Source organism: Meleagris gallopavo, chromosome 20, assembly GCF_905368555.1.
Source record: "Meleagris gallopavo chromosome 20, MGAL_WU_HG_1.1, whole genome shotgun sequence".
Taxonomy (NCBI): domain Eukaryota; kingdom Metazoa; phylum Chordata; class Aves; order Galliformes; family Phasianidae; genus Meleagris; species Meleagris gallopavo.
In genome coordinates this window covers 1,883,802-1,904,643 of record NC_139423.1, presented here as the reverse complement: position 1 = coordinate 1,904,643, position 20,842 = coordinate 1,883,802, and the positions used below count along the sequence as shown (strand labels likewise).

General features: G+C 52.2%; 1 protein-coding gene across 3 annotated transcripts in view; it reads left to right on the top strand.

Annotated features, from left to right (window-relative positions):
• The window catches only part of PIK3R5 (phosphoinositide-3-kinase regulatory subunit 5), a 49,224-nt gene that overhangs the window by 15,055 nt on the left and 13,327 nt on the right, over window positions 1-20,842 (top strand). For 2 of the 3 annotated variants that reach the window (XM_085240112.1, XM_085240111.1), the window contains exons 2-5: window positions 11,422-11,531; window positions 16,834-16,934; window positions 17,857-17,925; window positions 18,652-18,790. In XM_085240112.1, the coding sequence (XP_085096238.1) occupies window positions 11,435-11,531; window positions 16,834-16,934; window positions 17,857-17,925; window positions 18,652-18,790 (406 nt within the window). In that variant the 5' untranslated portion in view covers window positions 11,422-11,434. The remainder of the gene's footprint in view (window positions 1-11,421; window positions 11,532-16,833; window positions 16,935-17,856; window positions 17,926-18,651; window positions 18,791-20,842) is intronic. The other variant, XM_085240114.1, reaches the window with a different exon arrangement.

The window sequence follows — 20,842 nt, the reverse complement described above, 5'->3', positions numbered from 1 at the left end:
GCACCACTTGTGCTCAGAAAAACGATGGAAGCCTTTAGAGGTGGAGAACTGCATCTGCTTGAAAGAGTTTTGTAGGGGAAGAGCTGAGGGAGGGGGTCAGAAATAACTGCAAAATGTCAAAAAAAAAAAAAAAAAAAAAAAAAAAAGCTGTGAGCAATTTGCACTTAACCCACTTGAGAGTTGCCCTCCCAGAAACGTAGTGATGCGATGCTTATCTACAGAAAGGTCCCACTGACGGCAGTTTGCTGTTGGGGCAAATTGCCTGCTAATTTCTGCTCGAGCTAGCCAATTAGTCAGCTCATTACACCTTCCTGACTGGTCTGGCGAGTGGAGCCCATTGCCAAGGGGACAGGAACTTCCCAGGGAGGTGCCGGATCAGATTGCTGTGTCTTCTGATCCCTCTGGTGTCTGGCAGAGGTGAGACATGAGCTCCAACTGTCAGACCTGGAGACCCACTTCTTTGGTGTCAACGAAGACAAAAGCAAAGACACCTCTTGGGGTTTCCCTGGCGGCCAGAGGGAAAGGAAATGGGTCACTGCCTGGCAGGGAGAGCTGAAGGGGAATCCGAAAGGTCTGCGCTGAGCTGTGAGCCAGCAGAGCAGGGATCTTGCTTTGCTGAGCCTCTGCTCTTTTATTTCCATCAGTAGTATCTATTTCCCAGATAGTATTATTTCATATATCCAAACAATGTCTTAATTCTGTTTGTCGTTATTTTCAAAAATGCCCTTTGAAGCACCTCTCACAACCGCCTGCAAGTGTCTGCCTCCATGTGTCCTGAGCTGTGAGTGTCATAGATGAAATGGAAGGGGTGGAAAAGCTGGGAAAAGCTAAAGATAAATGTAACAGATGCATTCCGTGCAGCTCTCAGAGGGTGAAGCACATTGGCTTTAAGGTGGTGGCAGGATCCTGGTGGGGCTCATGTCCTGCCACCACCTTCCTCTGTTCCACTTTGCCTTCCCCACTGGCTGTGGTTCCCATTGCTGCACGGATAGCAGTACATTTTCCTTCCTAGAAGGAGTGATTTGAGAATAAGGGCAGTAAGTAGCATACAAGGCTGGTGCTGAGGGATTGCAGGGAGTGAATAATTCCCAAATACTGTGATCCTGGTGTGCTGGGTCCAGAGTCCTACTAGAGGTGTGCCCGTTGCAGGGCTGGCTGGCTTGGGTGCAGCATCCCAATTTTGGGTGCTCAGTGGGTGGCTGTGGTGACTGGGTATAGAGGTGGAAATGGAGCAAAAGGTGATGGGAAGGGGCACGTTTGAGGTTGGCTCCCATACCAAGAGGGGGCTGAAGGCTGGCTCAGGGTGCAGGGTGGAGCCTGTAGGGTAGAAGCCAAGATGAAAGTCATCAGAATCAGGCAAGGACTGCATGAAAAGACGTTCAATTGAGCTGTTTGGGGGAATCAACCCTGACTTGCTAAAAATACAGCATTTGGTAGCCTGGCCTGGCCAGACATGTTCGTGAGCTGCAGCTGGAGCACAGCTCGCTCCCATCTGGGCTTGTGGCTTGGGACTTGCAAGGGTTCACTCCTTCAGTGACTGCTGCTGGTGTCAGGGGTGGCTGGCCCTGTCCCATGCCAGGCTGCCCCAAATTGGCTCCAGACCCTCCTCTGGGTCACCCTGAGGAGGGGGAATGCAGCTGACCCTGCTCAAGGGCATCAGAGCTGGAATGGAAGCATGGAGGAAGCAAGAGTGCTCTGCTTGTGCTGGTGTCCTATGTCCTTCAGGAGTATGGTCCTCCCTGAGGGTTGGTGGGCTTTTCTGGCCTGCTGGGAACCAAACCCAAGGAGCATCAAACCCCCAAACTCTCTCCATGGATCACCTCTTGGACCACTGTCTTTGTGTCTTGGTGAGAGAAAGAACCCAGGCCATGAGCTCCCAGTGATGTAAGTGAGAGGTTTTTGCTGGCAGCATCCTCCTGGTGCAATCACCATTCCTACCCACCTCCTGCTTGGGACCAGGTGGATCTGGGTGCCTTCAGAGCAGCCAGCTCCAGCAATGTCCTTATAGATGCCATCTGCAGCGAGGATTTGGATGGCACTTTGTGGATTGGTTCCCCTGAATAGATGCTGGTGACGAATCCCATCATCACTCAAACTGGTCTCCCAGTATGGGAAGCTGGTGGCTTCATCCCAAGAGAGGTGAGTGTCAGCTTTGGGTCTGGGAGGATGGCATGTGGCCAGGGCTGTGCCTTCTCACTGGGGCTCCTGCGTGCCTGGGTTAACTCCTGAGTTAATCCCTGCTCCAAATTCAACTTAAACGTTGAAGGGTTAAAGGCTTACTTTAGGGCTGGGGTCTCTGTTCTTTTATTAGATCACAAAACGAACAACACGAAGCATTGAGCTGGTTCCTGCTTCAAAGCAGTGTGTCATTCAGAGCAGGTATCGCCATTGCAACACAATTTTAGAACAAAGAAAGAAAACAGAGACAAAACTAAAAACAGGAACCAGCAGATAAACAATCCGCTGGTGCTGCTGAGTTGAGCCGAGCTCCTTCCTGCTCTCAGCCATCTGGCAGGTCAGCACAGGGACCTGGGGGGTTCATTGGGCCTGGCTGTCCTGGTTGGCTCTTCCCAGTGGGGAAGCCAGCTGAAAAGCTTCTCCATTTAATAGAATGAAATAAATAATGATAAATAAAACCGAAGAACCTGCAGAACTGTGGTGTGAGCAGAGCACCCAGCTCTCCTCTTCCAAGCGTTCCTGGAGCGATGCCACAGGTTCACCACTCTGACCTGGGCGAGATGTGTTTCCTGGCTGCGTTTGTGAGGTTGGCATCTGGCTCCAGCCCTGAGAAGCTGAATGTTGCCAGGGTTTCCATAGAAGGGGTGCTGGTGAGCCATTGAGAGCAGGAGTGTGATCAGAGCTTGGGGCTGCAGCTGCCTGGGGCTGCTGGGATGGGAGAACGGGCACAGCAGCATCCCTGGTGGCAGGTGCCTGCTGAGGTGCTGGTGTCCCTACCCAGTGCCATGGAAAACTGGTGTCAGACTGGCCCCAGGAGAACCGACTCAGTGGGGGTCTCTTAGCAGTGAGAACCGAAATACCTGTGCATGGAGGAGGAAAATGTTTTATTTGATCTGAAATTACAGGTTTCATCTACTTGTGGCTCGATTTTTACTTTCAGAGTTGCAGTCAGATGAGTGTGAATGCTGTTTCAAAATGATGGGCTGGCAAGTTTCATTCTGAGGCCTTGAGGACCCCTTCCCCCCACTTATCCCCTTGTGCACCCTCCGTGCAGATGCATTTTGTAGGGGTTCAGTCCGACTCACTGAGGAGCTGGCTCACTCTGAAATGGTTTATCTGATTACTTTATTCTTTTTGCCAAGTTTCCTGCAACCCTCTTATTGCTGCTACCGTGATTTAGCTTGTTAAATCCACAGCCCTCTGAAAACTTGACCCTAGGCAACATCTCCAGCATCACTGGGGCAATGGACTTGGTTCTGTCAATGTCAGCCTGGCTCCCAGTGCTGTGAATCACGGCTGAGGCTCCATCAGCTCAAAGGCAGAAAAGGTGTGCAGTATTAGGGCTGAGCATCTTTATTTTTTCCCGCAGAGCCTTCAACTTTGAGTCTGAAATGAAAAGCAGTGGCAGTTTGCTGGAGGTTTTTTGCCCTTCTGGATTTTCCTTTCCTGGTGTTCTCAGCTTCTTCACCCCATGAGCCTTAAGCTCCGGCTGCTAATACGGTAATCTGGAATTTGGGAAATCCCATTAATTAATTCCCCTTACAGCATCGCGAATGGCTCAGAGGGAGGCATTAGCACGGAGCTGACGTGTCTTAGGCATTCCTCAGCTTCCTCTCGGCTTTCCCTTCTCATCACTCGAACTGGGCGAGCTTAGCGACGGCCGAGCAGGGCAAAGCTGTGCTGCAGGGAGCTGCATTAACACAACCACAGCCCCGAGCCCAGTTGTCCCACTTCAGCAGAGGCTCAGAACGCTCCTCCCCGAGCAGCAGACAGCAGCCTGCCCCCTGCCCGACTCTCAGCGGGCTGCGGCTGTGCAGAGCCGAAATCGAGTCCGCCGCTTCCCACGGCTGCACGGCTTGTGCTTTCTATGCACGGGGACGGGCAGGGCGCTGCGTTTCTTTATTTGGTGTTGCCGCTCGGGGCTACGTGATGCTGAGCGCTGCCGGCTCCGACCTCACACACCGCACGTGTGGGAGCTTCGTGGTTCTTCCCCTCCTCCCCTTCTCCCCCTCCCTGCTCTTGCCTGGTGGCAATGCAGCCTCGCAGCTTGCTGCCTTTCCCTGGCTGCAAAGCGTCGCTGCTGCAAGGCTGGAAAAGTTGCACCGAGCAATAAATCGGCCCTGCCCAGACCTTAATTCCTCCCTGCCCTCGGCTCCCCTGCCCAGCTCTGGGCATGCGATGCTCCCTGTCTCCAGGTTTTGGCTGGTTTTATGACATCTGGGATGCTTTCTCGATGGACTTGCTGTTGCAGACAGAAGACTGGATGCAAAACCAGAAGCTGCTTGTGATGGGAAAGTGGCTCTTTGCCTTCATTCTGCTCCTCCTGGGTGACTTTTTCTCATCTCCAGCGAGGATGATGCTCCAGCCCTTGGCTGCCCTGGTCTCCCTATCTCCTTTCTAGGCTGCGGGACCCTCCCTGCCCCCCGACCAGAGATGTTTCATTCTGCTTCACAGTGGTGTGCTGTGCCCCTGGGCCAGGAGAGCAGCAAAAATGATGGCCATGCAGCTGCTGGGAGCTGCTTAGCACTCGAACCATCCTGCAGTTTGCTGCTTAGGGATGCTGTGTCCCAGCTGTGGGACTATGAGATGCCCCTGACTGTGCCTCACCACAGAGCCATTTCCTTCGGCAAACTGGTATCATGAAGTGGTCTGGACTTCTTTCTGTAAAGAAGCCAAAGTGTTCTGCAAACACTTAATGTCTGGGTCTACGATTTGCCTCATTCAGTCCAGATCTGCTTAGCTACCTTTAGGTGCTCTTTAATATTAAAAGGTCTCTGAAACCACTGTTGCACGTTAGGTGCTTCCCCTGTCTGTGATGGGAGTCTCTCATTCAGCCCCGTTCTCAGGCACAGTGAGAGCAAGGAGCGAGCTCTATGTCTTAGTAAGCTTTCCAGTTCTCACGACTGCTGGTGGAAATGAGCCTTTGCAGCTCAGCAGGACATCACTGCCCTTCAGAAATGGGCTGTTCCAGATGCTGATGGGCTCTTTCAGCACTGTCCTGTCCTTTCCAATGGAGATACGTCCCAATAGCTGGAAACCTCAAAGGTGGATTTTGTCAGTGATGGACGGATGCTTATTCTTGGCTGTAGTTCTGCACACTCCACGTGTCCATGTTTTCCTGTGTTCCTTGTTTCACATAACAGCAATTTCATCTTTACGTGGTTTTGGTTGTCTCAAAATCTCCTTTGATCTCAATGTCTCTATGACAAGTGCACCTCTCTGTCTGGACTTTTCTCCTTGGTGTGTGTTGCTCCGTGCATCCTACTTCCTCACCACCAAACCCCTGAGTCTTCGTTGCTCCTTGAAGCTGTTTCTGCTCTGGTTCATCCTTGATGCCCTGATGGCAGCAAATATTCACAACAATGGCCCCAATTGCATTTGGTCACCCCTCAGTGTGCCTTTCCAGCCCTGAAAAGGAGGGAGGGGATAGCAGTACATCCTTTTTCCTGTTGTTTTTTTGTTTGCCTGTTGGTTGTCTTTCACTATGTGTAAGTACAGCAGATAGCATCAGGGGGGCCTTGGTGTGATTCACGTTTGTCACCTGCCCTCAGTAATTCAGCTCTTGGCTTCATGGGTCCTTGGTGTGATTGATGTTTGTAGGCTGCCCTGAGTAGTTCAGTTCTGTGCTTCACGGATGAGAAGAGGGGGCACTTCTCAAGTAATCAAGGCAATTTTTTCAGTCTTTGGGCTCATTCTCAAACGTGTACTTTTACTTGGCAGCAGTAGAGGTGGTGCTCTGGGCAAGCCAACATGTAGTGGGTGTGTGTGTGTGTGGTTTGCAGGGATGTGGGTGCTGGCACCCAAGCAGATCTCACTTGTATTTGCCCTCTGGCCTCATCAGTGGTTGGTGTTGTTGGTTCTTCTGTGCCAGAGTTCAGTAAGGGCTCAGTTATCAGCCAGGTTTTGGAAAAGATTCTCCATGTCATAGCATCACAGAATGGTTTGAGTTGGAAGGGACCTTAAACCTACCCTGTTCCATCCTTCTGGGCTGGCTGCCTAGTCTTGGGCACTTCCAGGGATGAAGCATCCACACCTTCTATGGGCAGCCTGTACCACGGCTTCTCTGCCCTTACACTGCTCCTCTGCTATGGAGGCTCCCTGGAGGTGAGGTTTTGCAGCCAAAGGAGCGAAGGTCAGTCATGATCCCCACTGTGGCATGAAATGCTGTTACTTCTTGGGCTAAAAGCAGCTTTTGTGCTTGCTCAGCAGGACAGGAACCTGTGGGTCTGTAAGGAAATAATGTGGTGCCGGGGTGTTTGCATGATACGCTGTCCTTTGCAAGCGCCCCAAAAGGATGTTTGTCAAACCAGTTGCCTCCAGGATCTTCTGATATGCTGCCTTTGTGCAGCTTGAACAAGCATCTTATCACCTCCATCTTGCCGCTCTTTGATGCACCAGTGCTCGCTTGAGCTGTAAATACATCATGGTTGAAGTTTGAATCTTAAAACTTGCAGGTTCCTCCCCTCTTTGCCCTGATTTCTACAATGACTTCCTCCAGCTGCTCCCGCTCTCGGCTCTGAGTTTCTATCTTTGGTTCCTGCGCATGGTGGAGAGGTGGCAATAAAATCCTGCAAGCTAAGGATAGTTAAAGCCAAGAGCTCAGTGCAATCTAAGAAAAGGAGACATTTTTGTTGGTGGAGCAGAAACCACACATGCACCATCTGCTGCAGTGCAATGGGGATGCAGCTCCCAGGGTTCCCGTGCTGCTCTCTCCTGTTGCACCCTCCAGGGAGGCAGCAGGCTGAAGTATTGCTTGAGGGACATGACCTTGCCCAAGATCTCTGCTGATGCACTGGTATGAGGACCTTGCCCTGAAAAATAGCTCTGCTTAGAATCCATTTGCTTTAATTCCCAATTAAGTGCTTTTCCTTCTATTGCAGCATCAGCCCAAGCTCTTTTTCCTTTATCCTCATCAGAATTGCTGCCCTTTTGTCCCCAGTGCCCTAAGCCCTGCTGCAGCAGCAAACCAAGTGCTGAGGTCCCTCAGTGTGCTAACCCACGGGTCAGCAGCTTTGCAAGGCGAGCCACATCTGTCCTTCCATCCTTCCACCCGCTGCCACTGCCCATGGATCTGGGCAGTGTGTTCATGACCTGCTCCCGTGGGTCAAGCACTTGTTTTTCCTTCCTGTTTCCTGCTTGGGATGCTCGGCCAGCGGCCTCAAAGCAACCAGAGCAGGAAGGGAGTTATCCTGCTGTGAAAGTACCCAAGGCTTTCTCTGGCAGAGCAAGACTGTGCTTCCCAGTTCAGGTTTCCCTGCAGGAAGGTGGAGGACTTCCAGCCATGGGAGATACTGCCAGGATTTGCTGTTCTGGAAGGGGAGATCTTGACTTATTTGATGTCTGCCTGCATTTCGCGTCTTTGGGAAGGTGGCTGGGAGCCAGCAGGACGTTGGCTGCAGTGCTGCCTCTGAGAGCATTGGGGTGGGCAGGCAGGGATCTGCTTGCTGCTGGGGTAGGCAGTGCCCTGTGTACCCACAGAAGATGGTTTAGTTCTCTTCAGTCCTTCACTTGGGAAGACCAACACTGGATCTGGTCTTTGAGCATCTCCTTCTGTTCCCATCTAATGGTGGTGTCCTGGACTCCACCACAGTAGAAGGAAACCAGGGAAGTTCTTTGGGCTGTTTAACAGTTTGGGCTTATGTGGACCTTAACACAGAAAGGTGCCTCACCATGCAGAGAAGCAGATGTGTGCCTCCCAAGTCACCTTCTCACCTGCACTGTCCCCACCATGTGGAGCTGCTGGTGGCCTCTCTCATCTCCTTGACTTGGATGCTCTATGCAGAGAGGCAGCAGCACTTGGGCACCAAGGGCCTCAGGTCTCATTTGCTCTAACCCTGAGCTGGAAAGCTGAGAAAAGGAAAGGTTTGAAGGCACCAAAGGCAAGCAGGGTAACCACAGCCTGTCTCAGCCAAGTGGAAAACGCGTGTCATGGAGCTGGGAGAGCCTGAGGGCTCTCTGTGGCCTCAAGATTCACAAGCCAGCAGGAGAATCCATAAATAAATGGACTGATTTTTTTCAAATGCTTCAAAAACGTCAGGATTTTGGCAAACTTTCTGCCTGAAAGCAGAAGAGCAATCTGTGAATCCCTTCCTTCTGCCAAGGGATGAGTGCTTACCTATTCAGTGTGGGTTACCTGGAAAAACATGATTGCTCTGCCCACCTTTCAAACTGTGACACACGGAGGAAGCAAACTCAACAGGAAACCTCTGCACTGACTTGGGTTGCTGGGACAATTTCGCAGACACCCCAGGATCCTTTGCCCCGTGCTTGTGGCATTGCTTAAATTGTTGCTCATTTCTCCAAAACAAAGCCATGAGGCAAGAATGCTCTGTTCCAAAGGAAACCAGAAGGCTTCAGTGTTGTCACAGCAGTAATGTTGGTGGTGTGATGCAAGGCTGACAGAGCCAACTGTACTCTTGTTGTGAGGTCCCGTGCCCAGATCCATGCTGTGGTTCCTGGTTCTGCTCTTGGTCTGTGTCAGTTCCTCCTGCCACCTCCATTGGGGCAGTGATGGAGGAGGAGATGTTTCCATGGGCACTGAGGGGCAGATGTTTGTCTCTGCTAGGCAGCCATATGTATGGACTGGGTGATGGGAGGCAGAGAGGGCTCCAAATGGATGAGGTCTAGCTGTGCTGTGAAGAATTCCAATCCCTTCTGACTGCTGATGTAGCACAGGGACGTTATGGAGGATAAGGAATGTGCCTGGAGAGCTGAAGGTTTGCCTTCTCCTCCCAGCTGTGCCACAAATCACTGTGGGACAGCAGAAAAGCTGCTTGACGTTTCCAAGCACTGACTTCTCTCTCTCTTAAGTGGTGATGACAGCTTGCCCAGTGCTGGGAGGCTGCTTTCACAGTATGCGCTGTTACTACTGGAGAAGGGAAAGCAATCGTGTCTTAGGGACATCCAGGGCTTGAAGTCCCATAGTTGATGTTGTAGGACAGTTGTCCAACCTGTGAGCAAGGGGCAAGAAGGCAGGAAAACCCACTGTTTCTGCAACATGCTGCTCTGCTTAGATGTGAGCCAGGCAGCCACCAGCCTTGGTGATGAGGGTTTCGGGGCAACCTGAGCGTGCTGCAAACGTGACCACTGCTTTCACCCTGCAGTGTCTCTGCCATCCCTTCCAAGCACCTCGCACCGACCGGCCAGCCTGCAGGGAGGGTCAAGATCTAACAGCTCTGCTGCTGGGAGTCTGGCTGAAGGGAGGGAGAGGACAGATTTCTGTTTGCTTTTTTTTTTTAATCAATGCTTACCCACCCTCCCATCGATCTGAACCCTTGACCTTAACGCTGGTTTCTTCCCAGCTCTGTGGGAAGTCCGATTACATCCAGAACTGTCCCCTGCCTTGTGTCATTTTGCCCAGTGTGGGTGGAAAGGAAGGGAGAGTTTGGGGAATAAACAGCAGAAGAGGTTGAAAACTTCCCTCTTGCCTGCGGTGAACACGCAGCGCTCTCCCATGAAAGATGCCTCTGTAAGCACCCCTTGGGTTGAATCCTTGTGTGGTCCGTAGCACACCAGGGAAAAGAAAACAAAGGCTCTGTGTTTTCTCTGGTTTAGAACATAATGATAAAATCTTTGTCATCTTTCATCCTTTTGTTCACTGCCTGCTCTGTGCTGAGGCATTGGGAAGGGGCAGCTGGGCCGGCACAGGGCTCACCTCATCACCCTTCCCCTCCGAGAGCCGAGCTGTGCTCTGGAGCAAGCTGACGTGCAGGAGGTGTATTTCTGTGAGCCGGGTGTTGGAATGGTGCTGGTGAGTCACGCCGTGCTCTTAGTCACTGCTTGCACCACAAGTCATGACTAAGGTGCTGTGCAGCTCCGCTCTCATTCAGTCCCCAGCACAGCAGCAGGGCGCTTTGCGGGCGTTCCTCACACTGTGGATGTGCAAAACTTTAGATGTAAGAACAAACCGTGGCAGTGGCAGGTGGGCAGGAGCACGGGAGCCTTCTCAGGGCAAAGGAAAGATCTCCCGTGCAGAAGGTCAGTGCTTCCAGATGGCTTCACTTTCACCTGCTCGGAGCTGAGGGATGGGTGATTGCTGGGACCGGAGCCTCAGCCCTGGGGGGGACTTTCTGAGGGATTGCTGGCAATTAGGGGCTATTTATTAGCAGCCAGCACTGGGCAGACTGGGATCTCTCTGCTGAGATCCCTCAGTTTTTGCTCCTGCTGGTGGGGGGTGGCTGCTGAGCATTGAGTGTTGACCAAATAGCAGGAAATCAAACATTTTGGGGTAGCTTTGGGAAATGTATGACTGTCCTGGCCAGACTGACAGCAAAGATCTCATTGACAGGTGTCTTTTGTAATATTGGCAAGTTTTATTTCCTTTTTCTGGAATATTTTCATGCGCTTGTGCCACCCGTAACCAAAAGGCAAGAGCCTTTCTCTGTGCGCTGGGAGCAGAGAGGTGACTGTCCCGAGGTCTCTGGGGAAAGCAGGGCTGGCACTGCAGGGGATGAGGGACTCTCTGCCCTGGGAACCTCTTTGCTCAGAGTTGGAGCTGATCTAAGGAGAGGTTCTGGGCAAATGGCTTTTGATTTTCTGACGTCCCAGCGTTTGGAGTGGGTGGGATAAAATCTTCTTGCCCCCAGTGCAGCCCGTCTGAGGTCGGCTGGCACCTGAGCTGTGGGGAGAGCTGCTACAGCAGCACTTTGTGAAAGGGACACAGCCAGGCACACAGTCCAGAGTTTCACAATGCCTGTAGATGCTGGGGCTGAGGTCCCAGTGGTATTTTCCAGCATTACCACAGGGCCACATGGCATCCTGTCCACGTTGGCTGCACGGCACAAGGGGACAGTGCTGGAGGCACCAAGGATGGTCCACGCATAATACAAGCAATGGAATCTTGAAGACTGCCATTGCTTTTCCCTGCAAGGTGCTGCAGCTGTAAGCTCCTGCAGTGCTATCTCTGACGGAGGCTAACCCACAAACATGTAAGTGAGACTCCATCTATGCCACAGACGGAAGCAATGAGGCAGCAGATGCGTCTGCAGTGGGTCGGGCTGGGTGCCTCGCTCTACAGCCACTCATGGTTGGTCATGGATGTGTGCATCTCCTATTCTTTGCCATAGTTGGGAGGGACTGGGAGAGAAGAGGACAACAAAGGGTGAATGTCATTGGCTTTGGGGTTGGGAAAGGTGCCAGGAGGCAGTAAGAGCAGGACATTTTACCAGGAACATCTTGTGTGCACCACAAAAGTGTCACCATGCTCTCAGCTAAGGGCTAACCTTCTTCCTTCTCTTTCCTTAGGAGATGAATTAAAATGCAGCACACCACGTGCACAGAGGACAGGATCTACCATGCACTGGAGAGATGTCTGCACGGGCTTAGCAGAGATGCTGTCTCCAGCAGATGGGCTGGTAGGTGACCTGTTGATCGTGAGCTCCCTGACAGCCTTGATGGGGGCAGACCCTTTTGTTTCTGCATGCTTTACCCTCTTGTTGCTGATCTACCTGGACAGGACAGACCTGCTGGTGCTCCTGAGAGGCTGAGTGGCCTTTTTTCCCTTCCAACATTCAAAGTTAGAGGTGGGATCCAACCCGGTCCATCTTCCTGAGTTTCTCATAGCAGTAGGAGGGTGTACTGAGTGGCTGAACAAGTCAGGTTAGGTCATACAGAGATGCACCCTGAGCAGAGCAGCCATTTGTTTTGCCAGGTGCCCATGCATGAGCTGGCAAGAGGAGGATTCTTTGCTCACTCCAAGGAAAGGCCCCTTTATGTAATCAGCCAGGAATACCGTGCTTTGGGGCATAAAGACCTCAGAACCTCTGGGCGTATCCCTGCTGCATTGTCAGAAGCAACTGTTGAGATATAGCTATCAGCTGTTTAACCTGCTTCAGATACCGGGCTGGCCATAAAGATGGGAGCCTCATCAGAGCACTGGGTGGCAAAGGTGAGGGAAGAGCTGCAACAAGCAGAAGCCATTCTTATATATCACCTTTTGAATTCTCATCCTCATACTTGCACTTCCAGGCTGCAATTAAATCACTCCTATATCCACCTGGGGATGAAAGAAATGAACACGAGGGCTGTCACACCCAGGTTTCTTTATGCCTGTACAATCCTTCTGCACACCTCCTCAGCTTTTCCATCATGGGTCAAGGAGGAGCTGCAAGCCATCTCCTGTCCAATGCTGAATGCTGGACCACAGGAGCGACGCTGGCTCTGGGGCTGCAGCATCACTGCAGGGCCTGCTTCATGCAGATATCACCAGCGCCAGAGCCCTTAGCCTCCACACATTCTGGGCACCAGTTCTTGAAGTGTGACCTGGATTCCTGGTTCCTGGAAGCGTGGCTGTGCCCGTAGGAATGCCTCTGATCAGGCATCTCTTTGTGCCACTCACAGCTCACCTCTTCCCATCATTACAACTCATCATTCCCCATGTCACTCACTCGTCCCAGCCCCTCAGTGCTGGTGGCTGCATGACGTAGCCTTTTAAAAACCACTCTGTAATGTTTCCAGCTCATTAGCGAAAATAAGGCTGACCTGGGCTGTGGGTGGAGGGGATGGGAGCAGCAGTGCTGCCCAGCCCTTGGAAGAGCTGCTGCTTCGAGTCCTACCCTCTTGTGGTTGGAAGTACTTTGTTATTGCAACAAGGTGGTTTAGGGAAAACAGAGCATAGTAGAACATATCCTATTTATTTGCACAAACAGAGTGGGAATTTTTTCATGTTCTCCTGCCTTTGTTGTGCAACAGGCGCCAGTTTTATTATGGCTGTCCAGTGTCGGAGCTATGCTGCTATTTATGGCAGGGCTCTGTTCCTCTTATTTTCCTTGAATCTCTGTCTCACTCTTAGCTGGGCAGCATCCTTCTCCTTTTTCATTTTCAACTTCTTATATCACTTTTATTTCCCAGTTTACTTGCACTCCCCTTTTACTTGCACTCCCCTCCTTTTTCCCAGTGCGATGCACCAAAATAAGGTGTTCCACGCTGCAGCTCATTGGGCTGGAGCACTGCTGGGGCTTTGCTCAGTTTTAAATTATTGGAGGTCTAATTTCTGCACAGTAACTTTGCAGGAGGATGTTCTGGAGAGGATGAATAATCACTTCCGATGTGACGTTTTCACCCGCGTGAGCAACTGAGCTGCTGAGGTTTGTGGAATCAGCAAAGGGCAGAAGTGAGAGTGCTTTGGCGTTGCAGATTTACGTCCCAGAGCACATAGTGAGCTCAGGGGCTTAAGCATCCCTCCTACACTGCAGCATTTATGGGAATCAAGTGGAAAAGCGCTAGCAAACTGATGTGCTTTCCTTCGTGGAGATGCATTTGGGCACAGTGTGATTGCCTTATTCCTCATTGCTGGGCATGGTAGTAAATTCCTGGTGTGCCACAGGAAGCAAAACGGTGTATTGCTCACAGGAACAGAGTGTTTGGTGGAGGAGTGCACTGTGTCTGGCTGCTGGGGAAATCAGAGGTGTGAGAAGGGCTGCAGGAGATGGGGACTGAAGGTCTCGAAGGGTGGGGAGATGCTGGGGAAGGTGGAGGGCAGCCCGGTGCCCCAGAGGTCCGAGGGAGAGGTGGATGCTGTGTCTCTCTTGTGAGTTGCTTGGTGCCAGGAAGGATGAAGGGTGCTGGTGAGGAAGGATGGAGGTCATTGGAGAGCCAGAGCAGTGTCCAATGATACAATAGTGGGGCTCAGATTGGTGTGCTCAGCTCTAAAAAATCATAGGGTCATAGAATGGCCTGGGTTGAAAAGGACCACAGTGCTCATCCAGTTCCAACCCCCTGCTGTGTGCAGGTCGCCAACCAGCAGCCCAGGCTGCCCAGAGCCACATCCAGCCTGGCCTGGAATGCCTGCAGGGATGGGGCATCCACAACCTCCTTGGGCAACCTGTTCCAGTGCCTCACCACCTCTGGGTGAAAAACATCCTCCTAAATGAAGGGAGGCTGAAAGCACTGCTTGAATGCAGTCATCTAAATATCAGCATGGGGAGCGACCAGAATTGTGTTGTCGGGGTGCTCCAGTTTAATAACAGAACACAGACCTACCACCAGCTCTCAGCCTTACAGGCTGTAACCCTGGAGCTGATCTCACAGCCTGGTATGGTGTTTTATGGCTGGGATCACTGCTCTCTCCACCCCCTGGTTTGGTGGGAGCACCACGGCTGCACCCAGTGCAGGATGTGCTGCAGGGCCCCACCTGTGTGGCTCTGAGCCTGGAAATGGGGCTGCAGCTTTCTGCTTTTCTCTCCTTCCAACTGCATCACTTCTGACAGCACCAGGATGCTCGCCCTGAGCACTGTTGGCAAAGGTTCTTCTTTCCCTATCTATCTATCTATCTATCTATCTATCTATCTATCTATCTATCTATCTATTATTTATTTATTCCCATTTGATGCTCCCCCCTCTATGAGCAGCACAGGGGAAGCAGCAGCCGCAGCAGCTGAGGTCAGGAAGGAGCTGCAGCAGAAGGAGGCGGCTCACAGTGCTGCTCACAGAGCCTCATCCTTCTGAGGCCGCCCACGGGGCCAGAACTTGACAGCAAATCCTGGGGCTCTGCTGGCAGCACTTCCTATGGGTGGATATTCCTATCTCCCCCCACCAGTGCTTTCGCAGGAGATAATGGGGAGCAAGGCTCCAGCATCATACAAGGGTGCCCCCAAGCTGCACCCTCCCTGCATCTCAGCCTCCTTTGCATCTCAGAGCAAGAAATGTGCTGCTGGTGAATCAAGTGCATGTGCAATGTGCAGGGCAGTCTGGTTTGAGCTTTCGGTGAGCACTCAGTGTACATCATCCCTTTGTCCTTTTGCTGAGCTGTACTGAGACGGATGAGCAGCTGCAAGTAAACTTCTGGATGTGGTTTCCCACCTGGTTGCAGCCTGTCCCTGTTCTGCTCATAAACCGAGTGCTGTTCTGCAGTTCATAAAAGTGCCCTGTGCCACCACAGTGCCCAGCTGTGTCCTGGCTGCCCACAGGGCACCTGCTGAGAGATGGAGGTGACACTTACAGAGCAGGTGGCTCATGTGCTATTCATGTCATCTGGGGCTCTTGTTCCTGACCTGTGCATGTGAGGAGCATTACCTTCAGTGCTCAAAGAGCCTTTTTTTTTCTGGATACAGGGTTGTACTCTGCTCCCAGTGCTCAGAAAGGTGATGCTTGTGACCGGGACTATGCACAGACAAAAGGGAACTCCCACCCAGCGTCCTGACCGATGCCTGATGGTGCTCTGCTGCTCAGTCTTTGTTTATTGTGTCCAGGATTTCCGAGCTGCTTTTTGTGCTGGCGAATATTTTTAGCAAGGACACAGCTGTTTTGGTGTGTTTTTGGTTACCGCTGCGTTGCCAAATTGAGGGGCCCAGCCCCTGCAGCTTGTAGCTTCCCAGCACTGTTTGCTTTGCTGTGGGTGATCCCAGCACCTTGCCTTGGCTGTGAGTCTAACAGGAATTCCTCTGCTCAGAGCAACGTTAACTCAGCCTTGCTGCATCCTTTGCTTTGGCTCAGATTTCCTGTAGAACACACAGAAATGGGTCAGAGCCCTCAGCCCTGCGTTGTGTTGGCACGGTGCTTCCCTCCAGCCCTGCTCTTGTCTCTGCTGCCTTCCCCTGCTCCCAGCTTGGTGTGCATTCAGCCCAGCACTTCTCCAGGGAAGCATCCCAGTACCTCCCTGCCTGAGCCACTGCTGCTTCTTCCTCTGTGCCAGCAGTGAGAGGAAGGAAAGGGCTCACAGCCGTGTTCGTGCAGGAATCCACTTGCTCCTTGCCTGGTGCTGCGCTGCTCAGCTCTGCTGGGCTGGGCTCTTTGGGTGCAAAACAGCTTGAAGTAACCCCAAACCTCCCTGCTGGAGCTGTGTTTCAGGGCTTTGCTTCTTGCTGAGGTCAGCAAAGCTCCCATCAGCTCTGACCATATCTCTTGGATGCTGGGTGTTTCCCTGGAGGGTGCTGCTCTCCAGGACAGCGTTGAGTTGTTTGGTCTGCTGGGGTTCTCCGGAGGAGAGCCATTGTACTGACTTCTCTTAAAGGAAAACTCAGAGCTGAACTACTGTCCATAATGGCTATGCCCTTGCTGATCAGGTGCCACAACAAAAGGTTGTGCTGGAGAACACCGATCTGTGGAAAATAACATGTTGCATGGCAGCGGGGGGGAACTTTGCAATGGGCAACAGCTCCTGCCCTGTTCATTCAGCTACAAACATGGCATGAAGCCAGGAAACCCATGGGTGTCCCAGCACCTGTCTGTGAGGGACAGAGGGAACTACAACTCCTTCTCCAGTTCTCTTTCAATATCTGGCTACTCTGGATGGGTTTACGTGTATTTTATGACAGTTTGGAGGTGCTGAGGAGGTGGAATAAATGCTGGGCAGGCTTAGCAGTGATGCTGATGTGTTCACCACCTGCAGCGATGCTGCTGTGAGGTCTGACCAGGCAGCTGCAGGGCCTGGGAAGCTGTTCAGGGGGTGAGCATCACCTTGGCTGCAGAGGGGCTGGGATCTGAGTTTTGCCTTTGGTGTATTGGGATGCAAGAAGAGTGCTGTGAGGCTTGGTAAAAAGTGATGTTGCTGTAACAAGTGCCGTTTGGAGAGCTTAAATCAGTCCAGAATTGGGGTGTGATTATTTTTTTCCCCACAGCAATATATGACCCAGGCATCAAATACCTCCCCCTGACCCCTCCCTGCTGCTCATCCCTCCTGTGAGCACCATTGGTCATTGTGCTTTGTCTCCCTTGCAGCAGGGCTGTGCCTGAACTGCTGGAGCCTGCAAGAGCTGGTGAGCAGGGATGCTGGCAACTACCTCATCCTGGTGGAGAAAATCCTCGGCAAGGCCAGGGAGGTGAGTAGGGGCTGCTGGCTATGGAGAGGAGCTTTTCATGTCTTGATGGGCAATTCAGGGTTGTGTTCAAACCCCATTGGTGGGCAGTGTTGGTCCAGCAGCTCCAAAATGATGGATACGGAGATTTTGTTGAGGCTCTGCCCAGCTTCCTGCAGTGCTGGAGATGGAGTTGGGGCAGCTGAAGCATCAGTGGGGCTCGTTGTATTGGCTGCCATGCCCAACCCTGTGTGGGAGAGCTCAGGGCCGCCTGGGGCTGCAGGCAGGAGGACTGAGGAGAATGCCTTGATGTGGGAGGAAGCCTGGGGTTCATGTGATGGGGTAAATGCTGCCTTGCATTTCTGGGGGAAGAAAGGCTGCCTTGCTAATGCATTAACATGATTGCTGCTACTCTGTTTAATTGACAAGTTGTTTTCAATGGCTGGGATTGATCTTGTTACAATGGTGTTGTATTATGTTGTGTTGTATGTAAATTTTTCTTGCACTTTGTGCTATGCTTGTAGACAAAGGGAGAGAGTGTCTGCAAGCCTGCTTTTGAGCACTCCCTACGTCCTTTGTTGAAATAATCCTGCTGAGGTTGGGACAGAAATGCATGCTTTGCACAGTGCTTTGCCTTTTGTAATCCCTAAGCAGGGCTGGGCTGCCTGTTCGGGGCCACTTGCATAAAACTTCATGCAACTCTGCAAGGATCGAGAGCATCAGAGGGCCAGGAGCTCAGCTGAATGCAGCTTCTCAAGAGTAAAGGCAGAGTGTGCCACTGCCTGCTTCTGTGGGTGCTTTAGGGGGATTTTCCCATGGAGATGAGCTGTCTCCACCTGTTGGGGATGGTTGCATGGTGGTGTGGATTGAGAGGGCTCAGATGCACTCATAGGGGAACATCTGGCACCCCCATGCTCATCCTTCTCTCTTTTGCTGTTTCCTACAGGTGCAGGAGAAGTGTGACTACGACCTGGTGATGCCCCTGGCCCTGCTTTTCTACTACGCCGTCCTCTATGTAAGTCTGTGCACACAGCACTTCCCAGCCCCCTGTAGCTGCCATCTGCAAGGTCCCACCCTGCTTTGGTCTGTTCCTCTCTGAAAAGATCCCATACGAATCTGCAGGGATCTGAAAAGACCCCATACGAATCTTGCGGCTGCACAAGCTGCAAGAGATGAAAAAAATGCACTTTGGTGTTTTTAATCTTTGCATTTAAAGACAGGTCAGTCAGAAAGGCAGGCAGTATCTCTCTTCAGAGAATCCAAATTGTTTTCATTACACTGTAGAGTTGGGCAAAATGCGCAGACAATGCTAATGAAAAGGAGCAGAGCATTCACAGGAAGTATTTTTTTATTATCATTATTATTAGCACAATGCATCATTATCCCGAGGAAATCATTGCTGCCAGGTCTTGCAAAAGCACAGACTTCAATGTGATTCATCTGCATGGATCTGTAGCTGTTAAAAGGGAATTTATATATAGGCTGTGGCATGTAAGCCTGGGGAGGCGCAGGGGAGGAAGTTGTTTTGCAGCTGTGCCCAGTGAGGTGCTTTGGCTCTTCCTTAGAAGAGGATGGGATGTCATGGGGTGACCCTGATCCCATCCACCACTCCTCCTCCCATCCCATCCCATCCCATCCCATCCCATCCCATCCCATCCCATCCCATAATCCCTGGGCTTTATGCAGAGCTCCAGCACCAGCTCCTTGCTCCCTTCCTTACCACCCCTCCCCATCCCTGCAGGCTCCCCACATCCCACCAGACTCTGAGCTGCTCCTGAAAGCTGCCAGCATCTACCACAGTTTCCTCACCTGGCCCATGCCCTACTGCGATGTCTTCCGTGAGCTGCTCACTTTCATCAGTGATGAGCTCAAGGCACCAGGTGAGTGCTCCTGCCCTGCCGTGGGCTTTTGTGTGATACTGATCCTGCTTCCCTGGGTGAGCAAAAGCCCCCAGCCCATGCAGAGTGCGACCAGATTTCTCTGGAGGAGCAAGGCAGGATTTTGGGAATGTGTTTTTGGGGTGCTGCCTTGTGGGCAAATTAGTGGGAGCATCTGATCTCGGCCCAGGGCTGGTGTGGATTAGCATGGACTGTCACTATTTCCTGGCTGCCTTTCAGTCTGCTGGTCTTTTGCATGGCAAAGCTCATGCCAGCAGCTTCCGCCAAGCCACAGCCTTTGCTCGAGATGCTCTGTGGCATAATGGGGCGTGCTAACAGTGGGTCTATTCATCAGCACGAAGGTGGTGGGAGGGTCTGAGCCTGCCGTGGGGTGGAGTTTCCATAGGGCTGAGGAACTCCCCAGCTGTGTCCTTGCAGAAGAGATGCTGCCTTGTGATCCAGCTTTAGGCATGTCGAGTGGCAGCAGCGCCCCAGTTAATTAGGGACTCTTTGCTGATATCCTGTTGTTCCCAATGGAGCAGCTCTTCCAATTATTTCTCAAAAGCCCTTTCTCCTAATCTCCCCATCTTTCTGTGGCTCATGGAGAGCTGTCATTGCACAGAGCAGATTTCAGCCCTTGTTTTGTCTTGCACAGGGCCGTGATCTGCTCTGAGCAGGGCTGGGGAAGGCTTGGAAGGGGATGGGGGCTGCAGCTGGGCCTGGTGATACCACCCTGTGTCCTTGATACAGACAGCTGGTTTGGAGATGGAATGTGAAACATAAGGTCTCCATCCATGCAACGCCCCAAGAGGCACACTGTTAATCTTTTAATGAGACAAGGAAAGATAGGGATGGATGCCCACCATTAAAATCCCTTTTGCAAGTCTCTAAGGAGACCCTGGCCACCCGGAGAGGTGTGTCTGGGCCATCATACAGCTCCTGGCCTCCAGAAGGAGCAGCAGGGCTGATGTGATCACAGGGATGCTTGTCTCAGCTCCTCCTTGGCCGTATATTGCTGTGACACCACTTGGAGCCCTGCTGTAAAGACCACTGGAAAAGCCCCAGCACTGGGGATGTCACTTCCTTCTGCCCTTACCATGCTGCCACAAGTGCCCAGGGCTGCTGAGCTGGGGACTTTGATCCAAGGGCTTTTCCCCTCCTACAAATGGGATTCCCCCACCACTGCATGAAGCAGCTGATGGGAGGTGTTGGTGTGTGGGGCTGGGTGCCACAGAGCAGCCAAGAACAGTGAAAATGTGTCCTCTTCTGGAACACTGGCCAGGGCCTCACAGCCTCCGTGACCTGACAAGAGGCTGAAGCAACAATTTTGATTGAGATGGGGTAAATATTAACTGAGAACAAGCTGCTGTCAATATTTGCCAAGAATGCTATAGCTTCTATCTACAAGCTGGGGCTGATGTCTCTGCAGGAGTGGTGCAAACTGAGGGGGCTGTGGGTACTGCTCCCATGTTGGTGCAGCTCTGGGGCTGTCAAGCAGCAGTTGGGGTCGGGATGTGGCTGCCCATAGTGCTAAGGGTGCTGGATCTTGCTGATGCCATAACATCTTTCCCAGTTTGCCCCTCCTGCTGTTTAGGAGTGGGATGGGCTTTGCTGTTGTCTCCCAATCACAAGGACTGCAACTCCAGGTCCCGCAGATGTCATCCTGATGGCACCATGGGGACAGTCCTGGGGGAGGCAGCTTGGGGACATGGGCTGCCCATGCTGGACTCCAGAGCCATAGTGGGCTCTGTCCCTGCAGGAGGGACAGCGGCTGTGACTTGCTGGCCACAGGGACATCCAGGACTGGAAGGATAAAGCCAGGGGCAGAGGCTGCTGAATTATCACTGGTGTAATCCATAGCAGCAGTAGTGGGGCTTCAGGGGCTGGACATGGAGCTGCTTCCCCTTCCCACTTTCTGGTTCCTCTCCCATTGCTCCCTTGCTCCTGGGCTTATTCCCCTCGCACTCGAGTTGTGCTTTGCATCTGTAAGGACTTTTGCTGCTGCTGTTCCTGCTACAGGAGACAGCACGTGGGGCAGGGCAGCCTGTGGTACCC